This window comes from Syngnathus floridae, chromosome 20, assembly GCF_059516105.1.
Source record: "Syngnathus floridae isolate MCC-2025c chromosome 20, RoL_Sflo_1.0, whole genome shotgun sequence".
In the NCBI taxonomy this organism is placed as follows: Eukaryota; Metazoa; Chordata; class Actinopteri; order Syngnathiformes; family Syngnathidae; genus Syngnathus; species Syngnathus floridae.
The window spans coordinates 6,338,711-6,358,582 of record NC_142432.1 but is presented as its reverse complement, the minus strand read 5'-3'; the positions used below and the strand labels follow the sequence as shown (position 1 = coordinate 6,358,582).

At 38.6% G+C, this 19,872-nt stretch overlaps 2 protein-coding genes and 1 long non-coding RNA gene across 24 annotated transcripts in view; all 3 read left to right on the top strand.

The window, feature by feature from the left end:
- tmx3b (thioredoxin related transmembrane protein 3b) overlaps window positions 1–19,872 on the top strand; it is an 81,716-nt gene that overhangs the window by 16,864 nt on the left and 44,980 nt on the right. The gene's annotated exons all lie outside the window — the stretch shown is intronic.
- Window positions 382–13,520, top strand: LOC148381001 (uncharacterized). 19 transcript variants are annotated; one of them, XR_015854547.1, is made up of 10 exons: window positions 383–516; window positions 1,741–1,760; window positions 2,924–2,945; window positions 3,345–5,742; window positions 5,860–5,944; window positions 6,073–11,584; window positions 11,697–11,777; window positions 11,887–12,059; window positions 12,201–12,311; window positions 12,389–13,500. XR_015854547.1 is itself a non-coding variant. In XM_088362843.1 (9 exons), the coding sequence occupies exons 4-5, from the start codon at window positions 3,610–3,612 to the stop codon at window positions 9,770–9,772; spliced, it is 6,027 nt and encodes a 2,008-aa protein (XP_088218969.1). In that variant the 5' UTR covers window positions 386–516; window positions 1,741–1,760; window positions 2,924–2,945; window positions 3,345–3,609; the 3' UTR covers window positions 9,773–11,584; window positions 11,697–11,777; window positions 11,887–12,059; window positions 12,201–12,311; window positions 12,389–13,520. The 19 variants fall into 19 exon arrangements, 1 of the variants encoding a protein (XP_088218969.1); XR_015854552.1 differs by having other exon boundaries at window positions 382–516; window positions 3,345–3,747; window positions 3,877–11,584; window positions 12,389–13,504; XR_015854548.1 differs by having other exon boundaries at window positions 3,345–3,747; window positions 3,866–11,584; window positions 12,389–13,502.
- LOC148381000 (uncharacterized) lies at window positions 17,755–19,514 on the top strand. Its single transcript, XR_015854553.1, has 3 exons — window positions 17,755–18,351; window positions 18,426–18,841; window positions 19,342–19,514. It is a non-coding gene; the product is annotated as an uncharacterized LOC148381000 (long non-coding RNA).

The following is a 19,872-nucleotide window of genomic DNA, read 5'->3' as shown; positions in this document are numbered from 1 at the left end:
CCTGTGAGTGTAGGAAACCTTGCCTCAAACGGTCCTCGCGTCTTCATGCTATTGTTAGCACGCTCAAGTACAACCGGCAAGACGCATTCAAGTTTGCTCGAAGAATCAAAAACCCGCTTCATTGCATTCATCTCTGAATACAGACAGCAAACAAGAAACGTATCCACAATGTACCCAATCGAAGTGCATGTGCGTCTATCGTTAAGGGTAGATAACTGATAACAGCCCAAGATTATTATTACAAAAGTCGTCTCCAAAACAACCACAGACAACACTGCCTCGCCACATTGCAAAATTATCACAGAATTGTCCAAACGCTACTTTTGATGTTCAACCAGCAGCACATCGTCATTTTTGTGACTAGGTACGTGGCTCAAAACACGGTAATTTAATAAGCTTACCCCAGGGACTTGAAATTTAGATTTTCCCATTGCCGTAAATGCCTCACGAGCGCATGTACGCTTTACGACGCGAACATTACATTCATTCCGGTGCTGCCTTTGCTGCGCGACAACGGTAAGACGCCGTCTTAAGAATTCAAATGGCTAAATGTTCTCCAATATGGTCTAATCTACTTTAAACTATCATGTTTATGTCCATTTGGTGTTTGTCCGCGCGTGTTGGCAACTTAGCTTCAAACGGTCTGTGCGTCTTCTTGCTATTGTTAGCACGCTAGCATCTGCGTTTGTTACAGTTAGCTTGTTAGCGCGCGTGTAAACAACATTCGTATATTCTTCAACCGTTGAGCGTTATAGTCCTTGCGTCCTAAGACGCTCTAACGTGAGGGGTGATTAAAATCAGCAAAATAAGGACGATTGGTGTCATGTTTGTACATTTTAAATAAGATTGGTTCAATGTCCATTTGTTGTTTAGGTTGCCTTGTGTTTCGTTTATAAAGTCATCATACGCCCCCCATTTTAATTTCTTTACGGCAAAAATGTATGGCGTCTTTCTCCTTGAAGTTATTCAATAACAACGGGGAACTCAAGTTTTGTTGAGTTACGTCTGACAACCTGGTGTTTTTATTAGTGTCAAAGTAATTTCTGTTTAGAAAATGAGGCATTTGAGGCGTGCTAACTCAGTCATGTATTCACATTTATTGAAAATGTTCAGTGGCTGTATACTTATTCATATACATATAAATACACACATAGTTTTTGGGTCATAACAAAAGATTTGTTTTTACATGCACGTTTTTGGTTGAATGATTTTTTTGAAAATATGAGACTCAGGCGATTCGGAAGTCTGTCTCATGTTCGATAAATTTACTTTTGTATGCCTCATTAAGGCATTGCTATTTGTATGATTGGTCTGTCTGTGTGCAGTGAGGTTCTCACCGTGAGAACCCTGAAGGCGATGATGAACGATGATGAATCGTGATAGAGTAGTTTAATAATGTATTTGAATTGCACCAATTTTCATGAAAATTGGCTGATCATGATAGGAGCATCTCTGGTTCTGACCATTTTGCGGATGTGGTAAAAGTGTGTTGTGGGTTCTGTGGAAGTTTGAACATTTTCTCCAAACAAGAAAATTCACGTTTTTATTCTGTATTGTATCTTTTTGTTTGGGAGCGATTGTGTGCAAGAAGTATAAAAAAATTCCAAACCCAAATATTTTTTTGTAATTAAAAATGATAAATAATACATTTTAAAACATTTTTTACATTTGATGCAAATGTTTGCATTTGATGCATTTGATGTAACTGATTTCTCTCTCTCTCTTCCTCTCTATCTGCAGCTGAATTGCTTTGATCAAAGGTAAGGTGTGGATTATGATTGTTTAATTTCATGAATGGCATCAGACTTTTTCAGACAGATTTGTAGTTTTTATCGTCAACAAAATACTCCTTCATGCTCTTTATTTTTACTGGATTTTGAAAATACACGACTGAAGGGGATTGCAAAGTAGGTATTGGTGTTACATAGAAAGTACCCTGACAAAATGTCACAAAGATTCGAGGTTTTTTTTGTGGGGGAGATTTGTCATGTATTACGTTTGTTGTTGTGGTGCTTGACGTACTGTTACTTCCCAATTTGAACACTAAGTGTCACCCAAGTAACATTAAAAACGGATGCGGTGCTGTCGCTCCGTTGCAGTGTAAACAATAAATGAAAAAAGCAATATAAGACTAATTATTGAAATTACTGCAAGTGTCAAACTTGTTTGTCAACATCATACATCAACCCCTCACATTTTGAAACATTTTACGGCCATTGAATACCTGCCGAGCTATACTGCAATGAAGACGAGGCGGGGAGTGTCTATTTTTCATCGCCACTGCAAGTCCTTTGAAAACAAGTGGTAGCTTGTCTAATTTTCAATGACTTTTATGAGGCAGCTTTTTTTACTTCTGCTATCATTATAAAGCATGTATAGATCCGTTCTTGTTTATTTTCTTTGAGATGCTGATGAAAGCCAAAGCAGCGCTCCAGAGACACTGCGTATCGTGTTTGCATGCTATCGCCACTAATAATGCATCACGTGGTGTAATACATTTGCTGTATTACGACGAAAGGATGTTAATGCATGTTTTATGTGTGTTTATGTTACCATTGGTTGAATATGTGTCATATTCAAATGTAATATTAAGCTAACCCTTTGGGTTTTCTAACAAATTGTGACCTTCAGTCGTGTTGTGTGTGAATAGTGACTATTCCTCTAATTTTTTGTATCATTGGTTTGTTTGGTGACATGAGCATCCTTAGTTGTGACCACTGTGTGGATGTGTTTGAAGTGAAGAATATTCAAATTTTGATGTTCTGTACTTGCTTAATTTTGATTAAGGGGATTGTGTGCTACAAAATATTTAGAATATCAAAATATTTGTATATTTTAAATAGTCCTGCAACATTTTGTATGATTTTTGTACACAGATGTATGTTCAAGTACAATAACTGATTCTCTTTTTGTCTGTTTGCAGAGTTCATTCGCTTTGACCAAAGGTGAAGTGCGGATTGTATCCAGCCAGCTAACCATGCTTCCACCCATTATGCCATAAATAAATGCTATTGTTAGGAATATAACTAAAATCTTTAAGCATTTACTGCTGTGCATTTTATCATTCATTTTATGTGGCCACATAATTAACATGATTTTCTGTACAGAATTGCTCACCGAATTTCACATTTTATTATAAATTGTCATGGAAATTTAATTTAAGTCAATTTCTCATATACAGCGGGTCAGTGGTCACAGAAAAAATAAGACTGCAGTGCTACAATTTTTTAAAGCTGACCTGAATTATAAGAGTGGTAGGAAGATGGTACCGTTGTAACAACGATTTGAATTATGTGGTTGACTTTAATTAATGCTTTTATGCTTTTTGTACCCCTTCTCTCCAGGCTGTCGACTGAGTCCCACCCCAACCCTCTTTATCGCTGCTCCACCTTGTGTCTCTGACTTCTTTCAATTACTGTCCCTCTTGTGGTGTTGATAAGACGATTTGTGGTGTGGATAAGACAAAACCCCTTTTTGGGCTGTGCATTGAAAAAACCCTTTTTGGGCTGTGCATTGAAAGATATCCCCCTTGCATCGGGGCCTGACTATTGAGACTTCTTTATTACCTGTTGTGCGGAATCCAATTGAGAAAAGTGCAACACACGAGCCATGCCACGCAAAAGCAAGAAGGCGCAAGCTCTCAAGGTAAGCTGGCAAAAGCGTAAAAATAACACAGACTCTGGAAGTGCAGATAAACCAACAGCCGCCAATGAATTGATGGCCATTGAACCTGAAAACTCTATGGAGGTAATGTCTACATCTCATGATCCTGTAACATGTGTTTTGGCATCCTACAGTCAAGATCATCCAAAGTATGCTGATTCCAGAAACAGTCAGTGTGCTGCAAACTCTGTTACATTTCTAGCTTTCCTGCAGGAGACAGACAATGTGACCAGTGCTCACCTGGACCTTGTTCTCGATCGAGGCAATGAGCTCTATGTGGCTACTGTGGCTATGCTGAAAGCAGAAGGACGGTACGAACATCATCATTTGGCAACCGATGAAATTCCATCCATTGTGAATGGCTTTCACAAACAACATGTGTTAATAAAGTATCAGTCAATGTATGGTCTTTTCAATTCCTCTATTGCTGATGTGGCATTTATGATGCTCCGTGACGGACTTCAGTGCCTGGTGTCAGAGGTAAATTGTGCTATTTTGGTTATGAATTCATTGTTTATTGCAGTTTTCCAAAACCAAGGAAGATATGGCTATTTTGATCCACACGCCAGAGAACGTGATGGGCTCCCTCTGCCCGCCGGTGCACCACATGGTACAGCTGTCATGATGCTTTTTACACATTTGAACGATCTGATAGATAAGCTCATACAGGTTTTCACTCTGGCTGGTGCCGCTCCCACTACTCAATATGAATTGATGCCGGTAAGTTTTCAACCTATTGACAATGCAAGTGATCGTGAAATGGCGACTGATGCAGAATCGTCTCTTATGAGAACACACAATGATGATGCTATGTTGAGCCAGTCTGCTGCTGAGATGACACAGCGTGTGGTGACGGGTGAGTCCAGACCATGTGCTAGCAAAGACTACGAGTCCATTGAGGAGGCGCATGACAACAGTAAGGTGGAATGTACACAACAAAAACAAACACGAGATGTGTTGAAAATTGCGAAATCCAAAAGGAAAACATTTCAAAGACGAACTCAAGCCCATAAGATAATTGATAAAGCTATGGCGAGAGTCACAAAACAAGAAACAAGGCGAATAAACGCAAACCTGAAAAAAAAGGAAAGTTACGGCCAAACTCCAGAGATTAGACAACGTAAAAAGTCCTACATAGTGACTCGCTACCAGCAAGACCCTAATTTCCGTGTTAAACAAAAGTCGTTTGCAGTCGACCGCTATTGCAAACATGACACAATTAAGATGAAACAGCGATCTTATATCAAGCAGAGATATGGTCATGACGATACATTTCGGAACAAACAACGTTCCTATATCAAGCAGAGATATGGTCATGACGATACATTTCGGAACAAACAACGTTCCTATATCAAGCAGAGATATGGTGATGACGATACATTTCGGAACAAACAACGTTCCTATATCAAGCAGAGATATGGTCATGACGATCAATTTCGGAACAAACAACGTTCTTATATCAAGCAGAGATATGGTCATGACGATCAATTTCGGAACAAACAACGTTCCTATATCAAGCAGAGATATAGTCATGATGATACATTTCGGAACAAACAACGTTCCTACATCAAGCAAAGATATGGTCATGACGATGAATTTAGGCATAAACAACGATCTTATATCAAAGAACGTTACGCACTTGATCCTGTATTCAGATCCAAGCAGAAAGAAAACACGAGTTTGGTCTGGAAAGCCAAACATGATTCATCAATGAAGGCAAATGCAAATCGCACTGCAATGAAACTGCTACAAAAATACAGAGTCATCAACAGATTATGTAAAGAGAGAAACGACTGCGCAATCATGAAAGCTGTTGCGCTATTCCAAGTTCAGGTAAAAAATGGACCGACTTTTGTTTGCACAGTTTGCCACAGAGCATTATTTCCCAATCAAGTACGCCAGCTGATCCAATATAAGAAAAACAAGGACGTTGTTGCAAGTTGCCTTACACGAAGGTTTGTTCATGTTTGTAATCGTGAATGTAACACATGCTGCAAAGTACCGGATGAGAGAAAAATGGAGTGGATATGTCACACCTGCCATGCACATCTCAAAGATGGTAAAATGCCAGCACTTGCTGTAAGTAACAATCTCCAACTTGCAGACATTCCCACTGAACTGTGTGATCTGAATATTCTGGAAAGACATCTTGTTTCAAAATGCATTTCATTTGCCAAAATTGTCCCTCTGCCAAAGGGTCAACAACGAGCCATTCGTGGGAATGTTGTGTGTGTACCATCTGAAGTGGAAGAAACGGTCAATGTCTTGCCCAGACTAAGAAGTAGGTCTCAGGTGTTGCGAATGAAACTGAAGAGACGACTCTGTTACAAAGGGCATCAGATATTTCAAACTGTCACGTGGTCCAAGCTAATGAGTGCCCTGATAAAACTGAAACAAATTCATCCGCAGTACAGTAACATAACCATTCGCGACGATGCTGACCTTTGTGACCCGACGCTCGCTGATGACGAGAGCAGCTCTGATGGAGACGAAATGAACGAAAGTGACTACAATGAGGAAGACCTCGAGGCAATCCACACATTTGAGAGGGATGCTCTTTGTGAATTGAACAGTGACTCACAGAATGATCCTTGTGGTAATGTGCAAAACCAACAGAGTGCTGACAATGTGGAAGAAGGTGATGCACCAAACGGTGGGGTTATCCTGGAGTCATGTCTCCAACCAAATGATGTGTCAGAGGAAATTATGAGTTTTACTCAAGGCATTTACTGTGTGGCTCCTGCAGAAAGAAATAACCCTGTAAGCTTTTTCAGGACACCCAAACTTGAGGCCATGGCATTTCCAGTGCAGTTTCCAACTGGAAAAAACACCCTTGATGAAGGGAGACAAATAAAACTCACACCAAGCAAATATTTCAAAACACGTCTGTGTTGTGTGGATGAACGTTTTGCTCGTGATACAAACTACTTGTTCTTTGCTCAGTTTGTGACTGAAATTTACCAGGCAACATCAAGCATGAGAATCCAGCTACGCAAAGGTAAACCTTTTACCAGGGATGGTCGAAGGATAAACAATGCTATGCTGCAGGACAAACGTGAAGTTGAAAAACTGGTGCGCAGCAAAGATGCCGTCCGTTTTATGACTCCCCTGAGAGGGACGCCAGCCTATTGGGAAAGAACCACCAAAGATCTCTTTGCAATGATCCGACAGCTGGGTACACCCACATTTTTTTGCACATTTTCTGCTGCCGAAATGCGTTGGGAAGAGGTCATCACTGCCATTAAAGCGCAACAAGGTGAGGTGGTGAATTTTGCTGACCTTGACTGGGCTACCAAGTGTGAGATTCTGCGCAGCAATCCAGTGACGACAATGCGCATGTTTGACAAACGTGTGGAAGCTCTGTTCAGAGATTTGATCCTCTCTCCGGCACAACCGATTGGTGAAGTCGTTGACTACTTCTACAGGTTAGAGTTTCAGCACAGAGGAAGTCCTCACATTCATTGTCTCATATGGGTTAAAGGTGCCCCTGTGTTTGAGGAAGCCTCAGAAGGAGCCATCTGTGAATTTGTGTCTCGCTACATCTCGGCTCAGCTGCCAGACCCAGAAAAGGAACCCGAATTGTATAAAAAAGTCACAGAAGTTCAGATGCACAGCAAAAGTCACTCCAAAACATGTGTCAAACACCAAGGTGCAAACTGCAGATTTGGTTTTCCCAAACAACCGTGCGAAACCACAATGATCATCACACCTGCAGCCTGTGAAAATCAAGATCAACACAAGGAGAAGCAGGTGGTGGCAAATGACAAGCTTGTTCGTGTGCAGCGTTTGCTGAATGAACCTGAAACATCATCCCTGACTTTGCCACAGCTTTTGGCTAAATGCAAGCTCACTGATGCTGAGTACATGGAATGTTTGTACATGACCGCCTCAAAGAGTTCGGTTGTGCTCAAGCGAGATCCAAAAGACTGCTGGGTGAACAACTACAACCGCCATTTGCTTCTTGCCTGGGATGGCAACTTGGACATCCAGTACATTCTGAATGCCTATTCGTGCATCGCATACATCTGCAGCTACATCAGCAAAGCTGAACATGGTCTGAGTCAATACTTGAAATCTGTTATTGAAAACTCACGCAATGAAAATGTCAATGAGAGTGATGAAATGAAACAAATCATGCAAGCGTACTCAAAAAAAAGAGAAGTGAGTGCTCAGGAGTGTGTCGCACGTGCGTGCGGCTTGCATATGAAACAGTCCTCTCGCAGTATGATATTTGTACAAACGAGTGACAATGCGCTGAAAATGAGTTATCCTCTCTCACTCCTTGAGGGCAAAACGCAGGAGTCTCATGAAGTGTGGATGACTGGCCTGCCAGACAAATATAAATGCAGACCCCAAACGAAGGACTTTGAAGTGATGTGCTTGGCTGATTTTGCATCAACATGCAGAATTGTTTATGGCAAACAGGTAAAAGGCAAAAATGTTTTGCGTCTGCTGAATGACATGGGGTTTGTCCAGAAAAGAAAAGAAAAACCTGCAGTCATCAAATATTGCAAATTCTCAGAACAAAAGAATCCAGAGGAATATTATTGCTCCTTGCTCAAGCTGTACCTGCCTCATCGTGCTAATTGCCAGTTAAAATCTGAACGCTGTCCCTCATATCAGTTGTTTCATGATCATGCCTGTGTACAGTTACCATATAGTGACTCTGTGGAGCGTGTGTGCGAAATTGTCAAAAGGAACAGAGAAAGGTATGAGAAACACAGTAAAGACATTGACGATGCCATCCAAGAGGTGGAGGAGAGTGGGCTTGTCATAAACGAATGGTGCCACCTGGCTCCTGAGAGTGAGTTGCAAAGACTCGAATGCATTGAGGAAATCAACGCAAGAGATGAACCAAATGACAACGTGGAGGAAAATGTCCCGGACTATAACGTAAGGTCAGAAACAACAGAAATTTCCATTGTGACAGAGGCTGCTGCCATCGATCCCACAGTGTTACGTGACATGTATCGGAACCTGAACCAAAAGCAAGCGGCTGTCTTCTACAAGGTCAGAGATTGGTGCATAAAACGTGTGTGTAACTCAAAGCCAATCGAGCAGTTCTTCTACTACATCAACGGTGGCGCCGGGACCGGCAAATCACATCTGATCAAATGTATCCATGCAGAGGCTACCAAAATACTGAACAGACTACCACGGCTGGCTGAGGAGGCCGACATTTCCAAACAGACGGTTGTTCTCGCAGCCTTCACTGGCACGGCGGCTTTCAACATTTCTGGGACAACTTTGCATTGTCTGCTCAAACTGCCGAGATGTCTCAAACCCCCATACCACGGCCTGGGCAATAAACTGGACGAAGTCAGAGCCGAGCTGTCAATCGCCGAAATACTCATTATCGACGAAATTTCCATGGTGTCCAAAGACCTCTTTGCCTATGTGAATGCCAGGTTGAAACAAATCAAAGGCATCAATTTACCTTTTGGTGGCATGTCTGTTGTTGCTGTTGGAGATTTCTTTCAGCTCCCTCCCGTGAGACAGTCCAAACCTCTATGCGTGTACGATCCCACTCGGCTGGACCACTGGCGTGACAACTTCAAAAAGATCACGCTCACCACCATCATGAGGCAGAAAGATGATGTTGCCTTTGCTGAACTCCTGAACCGACTCAGGGTCAAAGAAAAGTCTGAAGAACTGTCGGAACTGGACAGAGCTCTGCTTGCCACAAGGTACACTTCTCCAGAAATGTGTCCAAGTCATATTCTGCATGTTTTTGCCACCAATAAACAGGTAGATGGCCATAACTCTGCGATGCTGACTCTGCTTCATAAGGACATTGTACAAATTGATGCAGATGACTACAAGAAGGACAAACGAACTGGCAGAATGGCGAGGCAAACTTTCCCTGTGCAAGGCGCTAAGAGCGAGCTCCCGGACTCAATCAAAGTTGCCCTCGGTGCTCGGGTTATGCTCACACGTAATATTGATGTTCAAGCAGGTTTGTGCAACGGGACGTTTGCAAAAATTGTGGAATTGGTCAACTATCCAAACGAAGCCCGTGTCCAGAAACTTGGGTTGGAACTTGATCATGTGAGTAACACAGCGCGTGCCGCTAACCGTGTGTACATTGACAGACAGGAGGAAAAGCTGAAAAAGGCTGGAGTGATGCGTCGACAGTTTCCTATCAAGCTTGCTTTTGCCTGCACGATCCACAAGGTACAAGGCATGACAACATCAGAGGCTGCTGTTTCGCTGAAAGGCGTTTTCGAACATGGTATGGGGTACGTAGCTCTGAGTAGAGTGACTTCGCTCAGTGGTCTGCATATTCTGCATATGGATGAGAGAAGACTTCATGCAAATCCAGAAATCACTGCTGCTCTTGCTGAGATGGCAGAGGATTCTTTGGAGAGCGTAATGCCCCTCCTTCACGTGATGCCGTCGGTAGATCGGGCAAATCACCTGGTTGTCATCCATCATAACACCGAAGGGCTGTCTTGTCATGTGCAGGATATCAGGTGTCATCACGAACTGCATTTTGCTGATGTTTTGTGCTTCACAGAGACACACTTTCAAGGATCTGTGGCTGATGGACGTGCCTGTTTGGAAGGCTTCACAATGTTTCACAGGAACCGAAGAGATTCTTACACAAACTGTCCTGATTTGGCAACAAAACTTGGTGGCGGCGTAGGTATTTGTGTCAAAAGTCACATCGCAGCCCAGGAAAAGAAATACATACAGGGTGTGACCGACATTGAATTTGTTGTGGTGAAACTTGAAGCTCCCCTCAATGTGTTGATTGCTGCCGTTTACAGGCCTCCAGGCAACAGTCTGCGCACATTTCTGCCAAGCCTGGGAAATCTGTTAAGGTATCTTGAAGTAATGGACCATCATCAGATCTTAGTATGTGGAGATTTTAATGAAGATATGCTATCTGCCTCATTCAAGCCCATTCTTGATTTGTTTCGCTCAACAGGTTACACACAACTCATAACCACTGCTACCACTGACAAAAACACATTGCTTGACCTAATTTTTGTCTCTCAACCTCAGTGTGCTCTTCATTCAGGTGTCTTGCAAACGTACTACAGCTATCACAATCCTGTTTTCTGTGTTTTGACCACTGAAAGGTAAGCCACAGCTAAATCATGTCGTTCAGCATTTGTAAAAAGGATGGAAATCAAAACGTGAACGTCGTCGTAAGTGTATAATATTAGTGGTGGGATGTGGTGGGAGATTTGTTGCCTTTATGGTAGATGGGATCTGGGACGAAGGTTGCTCAAAATGACGAATGAAAGAAACCATTAGATTCAAAATAAAACATAACTACAGACCTATGTATGACATACTTTATGTTTTCTGCAGATAGTATAAATGTAGCTGACCTCATGTCTATGGTGGAAAGATAGTCCTGTAGGTTGAGATGGATAGTGGTTGGTGGTTGGTGAGGAATCAAGTTGAGTTAAGGGAAGGCAAAGGCTTTTTAAAATTTCAAAAAGCCTTCACTCAACTCAACTTTTTAATTTTTAAAAATTTTACTTTTATTTTTTTTAATTTTAACTTTGAAAACTTTTAACTTTTTACATTTTTACATTAACTTTGAAAACTTTTAACTTTTTAACTTTTTACATTTTTAAATTAACTTATGGTTGAGATAAGGGGGGACTTTTTAACTTTTTAAATTTTACAATCAAATTTTACAGAAGAGTTAAGGGAAGGCCTTTTAAACTTTAATTTTTTAATTGTTTTTAATTTTTATTTTGAATTTTTTTGAATGTCATAATCACGAGGCGAGAACAGAAAACAGATGAGGTAAGTTGCTCGTCATGAAACATGTTTTTTCCTTTCTTTCTAACGACAGTAAATGCTGCTATTTCACTCTTTTGTATTTTAACAGTTTTTATCTTGCGAAAGCAGTTCATCCCAGAATGGAGGCCAGAGGCATGACATATCACCTTATTGTAATGTAATTATAACATTGTAACATGTTGTAATTTATAGTTAAGCTTGTGTAAGCCCTCTATAGAATCATACATTTTCAATCAATTTTGCTGGATTGTCCTTTTTTCTCCACAAAGACCTTGAGCATGCAAAAACATTCATCATGGACCAATGACTCCCAAGCCAGGGTGGCAAGAAGCAGGACTTCTCATTCCTCTGTAAGTAGCCAATTATTATTGACTATTGTCACAAAACACCCTCTTTAATTTTGAATGTCTTTTTCAACTCATGACGTCAACCACCTCTGTGTTTTTTCTTCTTCTTCAGTTTTTTATGTTGTGTGTGGCTCCACATGCTCCATTTGTCTAGACCATTTGTTTGGCCACCTTGGTACTCAACCTTGATGAGACCTGGCCTGTCTAGCCAAAGAAATGACCGACATTTTAAGAAGATCCATGGGACCAATGTTATTCTCCTTTTCTATTGACTCCAAGCAACACGTAAGTAACTGTCATTCCAAATTGAATGTGATCATGTCATTCACTCTTTAGTAGATGGACGCAAGTTGTACATATGGCTGACGTATGACTGTATTGTAATGTGATTTTTAAAAATGAATTAATTATTATGTTATATTATAGCACAGGGAGAGCCCAGCCTTTAAAAAAAGACCTGTACAAGGGAGGCCAGCATCATGAAACACAAACTCCCAAAACAGCATGGTAACACACAGGACTTCTTCTGATTCTTCTGTGAGTAACCAACAAGGAACATTTTCATGAATCATTTTGCTCCTTTTCCTCAACACCTCTTTCATGATTTTTTTTAGTATGTTCTTGGGTATTGCCTGTGGTTCGACACGCATCCAGAAATGCAGACAAAGAACAGCTTGGCCTTTAACAGTCGGAAGCCTCTGATTTTACTCTACTAAGCCTCAGATGCAGTCTGTTTTCTGTTCTCATTTATTTATTTATTTATTTATTTATTTATTTATTTATTTATTTATTTATTTATTCATTCATTCACTCACTCATTCATTTATTTATTTGGTTACTTTGTTATTTTGGCAGTGCTTTCAACTCTGAAGTTGTAACCATTTTGAGTTGCACAGTTGTTGAACATTTTATACTTTTTTTGCCTCAAATTATGTTTGCATTATCTTTTGTATAACAGCGTCTACAATCATGTTACACTTAAACTCTTAAAAAATAACACTGAAATTAACACAACATTCAAAATAAAAATAGCATCCCCATGCACAAGCATGACTTTCTTTATGGCATATTTTTGCCCCACTGCCGTGTCTTTGATTCAGCTGGAAAAAGAATCATACTGCATTTTTGTCCTAAAAAGCATACTTTTTCTTTTCTTGCGTTTGGTTCATTATGTTTGGTGTGTCCAATGTTTAAACGTAAATTTGAATTTAAGTCGTAATTCATTATAGTTTATCATCACTGTGTTTATTATTTAATTAATCAGTAAAACATTTGATATGTTTTCTATTTTTGTTGTTTCTTGAGTTTCTAAAAGTTATTTATATTATTTCTAGCATTACATGTTTGATTCAGCTAAAAAAAAACATTGTATTTTGTCCCAAAAAGCACCAATTTTTAAATTTTGTTGTGTTTGCTTTATTATGTTTATTTTTTCCAATATTTAAACATGACTTTGAACACATTCAAGTCTTTGTTCATTCTCGTTTATCATTTTTATGTTTATTATTTATTGAATCAGTAAAATACTTTATATTTTTTTATTTGTATGTCTTCAGCGTTTCTGAAAGTTATTTATATTATTTCTTGCATTACTTCTTTGATTCAATTAAAAAAAACTGTATTTTGTCCCAAAAAGCACCCATTTTTTTCTTTGTTGTGTTTGCTTTATTATGTGTATTTTTTCCAATATTTAAAAAGGACTTTGATCACATTCAAGTTTTTGTTCGTTGTCGTTTATCATTATTATGCTTATTTATTATATCAGTAAAATACTTGATATGTTTTTATTTGTATGTCTTCAGCGTTTCTGAAAGTTATTTATATCATTTCTTGCATTACTTCTTTGATTCAATTAAAGAAAAACTGTATTTTGTCCCAAAAACCACATTTTTTTTTCTTTTGTGTTTGAGTTATTATATTTTATGTTTCCAATATTTAAACATGAATCTGAACACTTTCGAGTCAAGCCCAATTTATTCAGAGTTTCTGAAAGCTATTTATATTATTCCTTGCATTACTTCTTTGATTCAATAATAATAAAAAAAATATTTTATCCCAAAATCTTTCCGGGTTAACGTAATAAGTGGGTGAGCGATTGGCTAAGGCAGCGCCCAATTACGTGAGCGGTTGTCTAAGGCAGCGCCCAATTATGTGAGCGGTTGGCTAAGGCAGCGTTATGGTAGTCAATCAGAGCCATTGCTCTGTAAACTATTGCGTTTCTGTGTTACTGTGGAAATTAGTACTCGCCACTTTAAACTTTGTGAAAGTTAATTAAGTATTCCAATATCCTCACATTTCATTTACTAGACATTTGCGTGTACATACCTTTTCTAAATTTTAGAAAAGTCGCGTACACGCAGATTTGCGCTGCTAGATAAGAGTCAACACCCAGCGCCTTACAAAATACACAAATCAGACATTTATTCGTTTAAGAATACGAATTCCTTCTGTTCATATGCCAATAATAATTAGTAATTGCCAATTTATACTTGGTGAACAACATCAGGCCGCAGAGAATGACGTTTAGAACCGCGATCAGAACTGTAGTCATGGTCGAAAATATGTTTTGACCATGACTGACAGCTTTCAGTCGTATAATCACATTTCACATGATGTGTTTAGCTGTTAGTATTTTTCTTTCTTCCGTGTGTAATTAATATCATATTAATGTTGCGTGGGGGCGGAGTTGGGGGTTGTGATACGTTCATAGAAATCTGAATTCACAAGGACTGTGATCGTAGTATATCATGAAGATCATCTTAAAATGCTGAAACTTGTGTACTCAATCGTTTAGTCACATTTCAGACGAATTTACATGGATATGTGTGTCTGACACTCTTTTTATCGCTTGCATATGCAAATGTTGCATATCAGTTTAGTCTGCACTGTACCTGAAGTTTCCCACTACCCTCAAAGATGTTGGGGCGCACTCCAGTTCCCACCAGACATTCCCAGACATCGAAACAGGTAAGTCGCTCTTTATCAATCTCACCCCAATCCGAAATTTGATTTTCCCAAAACATTTATAAACACTTTGTAGTCTATTGTTGTACTGTAGACCATTGTGTTACTGTGTAAATTAGTATTTGCTACTTTAAACTGGGTGAAAATTAAGTAACATCCTCACTTTTCCGCGTGTACAGACAGGCCTTTTCAAATGTTCCTAAAAGGCCTGTACACGCGAATTTGAGTAAGACGTCTTCAGGTCCGTTTCTTACAATGTTTAAGAACAATTGTACCGATTTGGTTGAAGAAGAGCTGGAATTCAAGCACGATGGAAAAAAGAAACAAAATAAACCTCGCGCACGACGGCAAATGTAAAACTATTAATGACCTTAAAAATGTATATTATTACATCTATTATATGAGTCCTATGTACTAAAAAAAATGTATCCATTAGTAAGCATCTCTCGAACAATATATTTCTTCATATGGTTTAGTTTTTGAGACAGACAGTGAATGTACATCTTGGTGCGTGTCTTGACTAAATATCATTCAGTAGAGCGCACTCTAAAACGAAATGAGCAAAAAATCCGAGTCATATTGTATAAACATATTTGTACAATTATAAATGGGCAATATTGTTTTATCCGTGTAACATTGTGATGCCGCCCTAACTCTTTTGATCCGTACCGCATGATGGGAAAAAAACCCTGGGAACGAATGCGCGGCCAGAAAAAAAAACGTGGCGCTGTCAATCATGCGAGTTGCGCGGCTCGATAAAAGAGTCAACTCTCAGCACCGTTTCAGGCAGTAGTATGCAGATGTTTGTTTCACTATAACAAATAGAAAATAATCAGTCTAATTAATTTCTTAAAATGAGGCTTTTAATGATGATTATTAATGCCTTTGCACCGATGTTTTCGGAAATTGAATGCGATCAGATCTCAAATAAGCAATGTCTCCGTGCAATTTGTACATGAGAAAATGAAGCCAGTCATGTTAAATTGGCTTAAAATTGATGTTGAATTTATCACGCATCTTGGTGCGTGTCTTGACTAAATATCATTCAGGAGTGCGTACTCTAAAACGAAATGAGAAAATAATCCGAGTCATATTGTATCAACTTATTTGTACAATTATAAATGGGCAATATAGTTTTATCAGTGTAACATTGTGATGCCGCCTTAATAAGGCTGGACACCTCTTTTGATCCGTACCGCATGATGGGAAAAAAACCCTGGGAACGAATGCGCGGCCAGAAAAAAAAAACCGTGGCGCTGTCAATCATGCGAGTTGCGCGGCTCGATAAAAGAGTCAACTCTCAGCACCGTTTCAGGCAGTAGTATGCAGATGTTTGTTTCACTATAACAAATAGAAAATAATCAGTCTAATTAATTTCTTAAAATGAGGCTTTTAATGATGATTATTAATGCCTTTGCACCGATGTTTTCCAGTGAAATTGAATGCGATCAGATGTCAAATAAGCAATGATTCCGTGCAATTTGTACATGAGAAAATGAAGCCAGTCATGTTAAATGGGCTTGAAATTGATGTTGGATTTATCACTTTTGTACGCAAATGTTATTTTGTATTGAATTATAGTTTTCAATTGTAAGATTTACAGGTTCTGTAATGTGTTTTACAATCCGCTGTATTTTTTATCATAAAAGCGTTTTTTTTTTCCTTAGAGTGCACATATCAATGTATAATCACACATTTTAAGGTGCTAATTTATTAGAATCTTTGCTTCCCGTGGGAACAAATGCACAGGTGCCAACATATGAGCTTCCAAAATTATATAGGGAATGAAATTGTAGCTCAAAGGAGTCAACTCCTAACAAATTCCAAAATACACAAAACTGGAAGTAGTTCATTGAAAATAAATACATACATAAATAAATAAATGTATATTATTATATCTATTATACGAGTCCTATGTCCTAAAAAATGTAACCATGAGTAAGCATCTCTCGAACAATATATTTCTTCATATGGTTTAGTTTTTGAGACAGACAGTGAATGTACGTCTTGGTGCGTGTCTTGACTAAATATCATTCAGTAGTGCGTACTCTAAAACGAAATGAGCAAATAATCCGAGTCATATTTGTATAAATTTATTTGTACAATTATTAATGGGCAATATTGTTTTATCCGTGTAACATTGTGATGCCGCCTTAACAAGGCTGGACACCTCTTTTGATCCGTACCGCATGAGGGAAAAAAATCCTGGGAACGAATGAGCGGCCAGAAGAAAAAAAAAGGTGGCGCTGTCAATCATGCGAGTTGCGCGGCTAGATAAAAGAGTCAACTCTCAGCACCGTTTCTGGCAGTAGTATGCAGATGTTTATTTCACTATAACAAATAGAAAATAATCAGTCTAATTAATTTCTTAAAATGAGGCTTTTAATGATGATTATTAATGCCTTTGCACTGATGTTTTCCAGTGAAATTGAATGCGATCAGATGTAAAATAAGCAATGTCTCCGGGCAAATTGTACATGAGAAAATGAAGGCAGTAATGTTAAATTGGCTTAAAATTGATGTTGGATTTATCAGTTTTGTACACAAATGTTATTTTGTGAGGAATTATAGTTTTAAATTGTAAGATTTACAGGTTGTGTAATGTGTTTTACAATCCGCTGTATTTGTTTTCGTAAAAGCGTTTTATTTTCTTAGAGTGCACATATAAATGTATAATCACACATTTTAGAGTGCTAATTCATTAGAATATTTGCTTACAGTGGTAACAAATTCACAGGTGCCAACATGATATGAGCTTCCTAAATTATGTCGGGAATGAAATTGTAGATCAAAGGAGTCAACTCTTAACAACTTCCAAAATACACAAAACTGGAAGTAATTCATTGGAAATAAATAAATAAATTAATAGATAGATAGATAGATAGATAGATAGATAGATAGATAGATAGATAGATAGATAGATAGATAGATAGATAGATAGATAGATAGATAGATAGATAGATAGATAGATAGATAGATAAAAACAACAAAAAACAATTCAACAAGAGCCATTTGGGGAAGGGTATACACATTTACCATAGTCCTTCCAAAGGGGTAGGGCCGCTATTTTATGAAATCAATTTCTGTCATCATGTAGACTAATTAAACCATATATAAGTGCTGTAGTAATTATGTCTCTGTTGATCAGTTATTATTTTTATTCATTTTTTTCAGAATGGAAAACCTATGGACCCGACATCAGTTGCCGGCGGCGCTCACGGCCAAAGTAGTGGCATTAAAAAAGATTACAAAGTACTCTCAATGGGTCTTGAAAGAGGATGGGACAGTGGAGGCTGGGGCCTCCCACTGCAACACAGTGGTCGCCCTCTGTGACGGCCACCGTCTCTGTAAATTTATTTTGTTTCCCAATTTAGCCTCCGACGTCTCTGTCGGAGGTACATTTCGTTTTATAAATTTTGGCCGGGGAAGAGAGGAAGGGGTCCTCCTCTCCCGGCACAACACCTCCATCTATGTGGCTGGGAGGATGGAGGTGACGGCCCATTTGGAGGAGAAGGGGACAGCTCTCTTGTACCCTTCAAGTATCACCAGAAAATTGAAGGACATTTACCACGAGGAGGGTGTCCTCTTTACAATAGATGGCATTGTCTCTGCTGTAAGATCAATCTCTCTCTTTTTGTTCCCTCTCCTTCATGAAGTATTGAGGTTTAATCTGTCTTTCTTTTTTAGATCCGCCCCATCAGGATGGTGTTTACTCATAGGATGCCGATCCCATTGGGCATTTTTTTTTTAAAACAAGTAAACTCATTGTTCTCTCTCTCTCACACACTACGTATGTGTGCGTGTGTATGTGTACATGTGTGTGTGTGTGTCTAAATATTGATATATATCACACTCTCATTTCACCTGAGTAAGGTCCCTTAGGGCATCATGTTGCCTTAGTAATTGTAGCCTAGATCTACATTTCAACAGCTAGTACTAATTTCACCTCTTCATTATAGGATCAAAGAGAAATTAAGGTCGTCACATGGCGCGAAACCAACTTTTTCCGTGTCAGACTTGGACAGCGGCTGTCCATGACACACATGCAGACAAAGTGTTCTGGTGGCGTGGAGCTCCACTCCACAGAAAGTACGATGATAAAGGTACCTAAAGCAAGCAGTTTTTTCCCGTGTATAAACAAAGGTATTCTAAATTGAATCAATACTGTTATTTACTTGAGATAAACTGCTATCAGTGGCTCATCATCATCAAGGCTGAAGTCAGATTCATGCTTTAGGAGTTTTCTCAAAATCTGGATCACCAACTTTATAAGATTTTGTCACAGATGCAGCCCTATCAGGAAGACATACAATTTCAATTGCTTCCTTGACTGTATAAAATCATAGTGGTTCTGATCATGAAATTAATCAAATTGTTTTAGGTTTTACGTTTTTTATCTATCTATCTATCTATCTATCTATCTATCTATCTATCTATCTATCTATCTATCTATCTATCTATCTATCTATCTATCTATCTATCTATCTATCTATCTATCTATCTATCTATCTATCTATCTATCTATCCATCCATCCATCAATCTGTCTGTTTTCTCGTGGTGTTTTAAACACATAATAAATTGTCATTAAATGTCTTTGCGCAGGAACTGGAAGACGAGGCGTTTCACGTGATGGCCTTTAAAATAAAAGGCGAACACGTGGAGCTTGTCGACGCCAACAATGCTACCAAAAATGTTCCTTTGAATAAGTGGAACCAAAGATTCCCCGATGGCCCTAATTTTCCCCCAGAGGGGTTTTTGTGGTAATTTTGTTTTATTGTTTGTATTTCTTGTTACTTGTTTGTTGTTCTGTTTAAAATGTTCTATGATTAAAGTTATATGCACAAAATAGTCATTGTTTATTTTCTTTATTTTTATTAAATTGAATTAATTTAATCTAAATTATGATAATATATGTCACCACTTAGTTATATTTAGTTGTCTGTGTATAAATTGTGTGTTGTGTCATTATAATAAATGTATTAGTTGTATCAATGCAATAGATACTTTAATTCCCCCCCATATTTTTCCTACTGTTTTTTTTTTAAATTATGATGAATTATTATTGACAATTCCTACACCAAAATTCAAGTTATTTAGACATATTTAGTTTTCCTTTCATACGTGGGTTGGCTT

What these genes read in the sequence shown, in the direction of transcription:
- LOC148381001 (XM_088362843.1), top strand. Translation starts at nt 3,610, where the DNA reads ATGCCACGCAAAAGCAAGAAGGCGCAAGCTCTCAAGGTAAGCTGGCAA.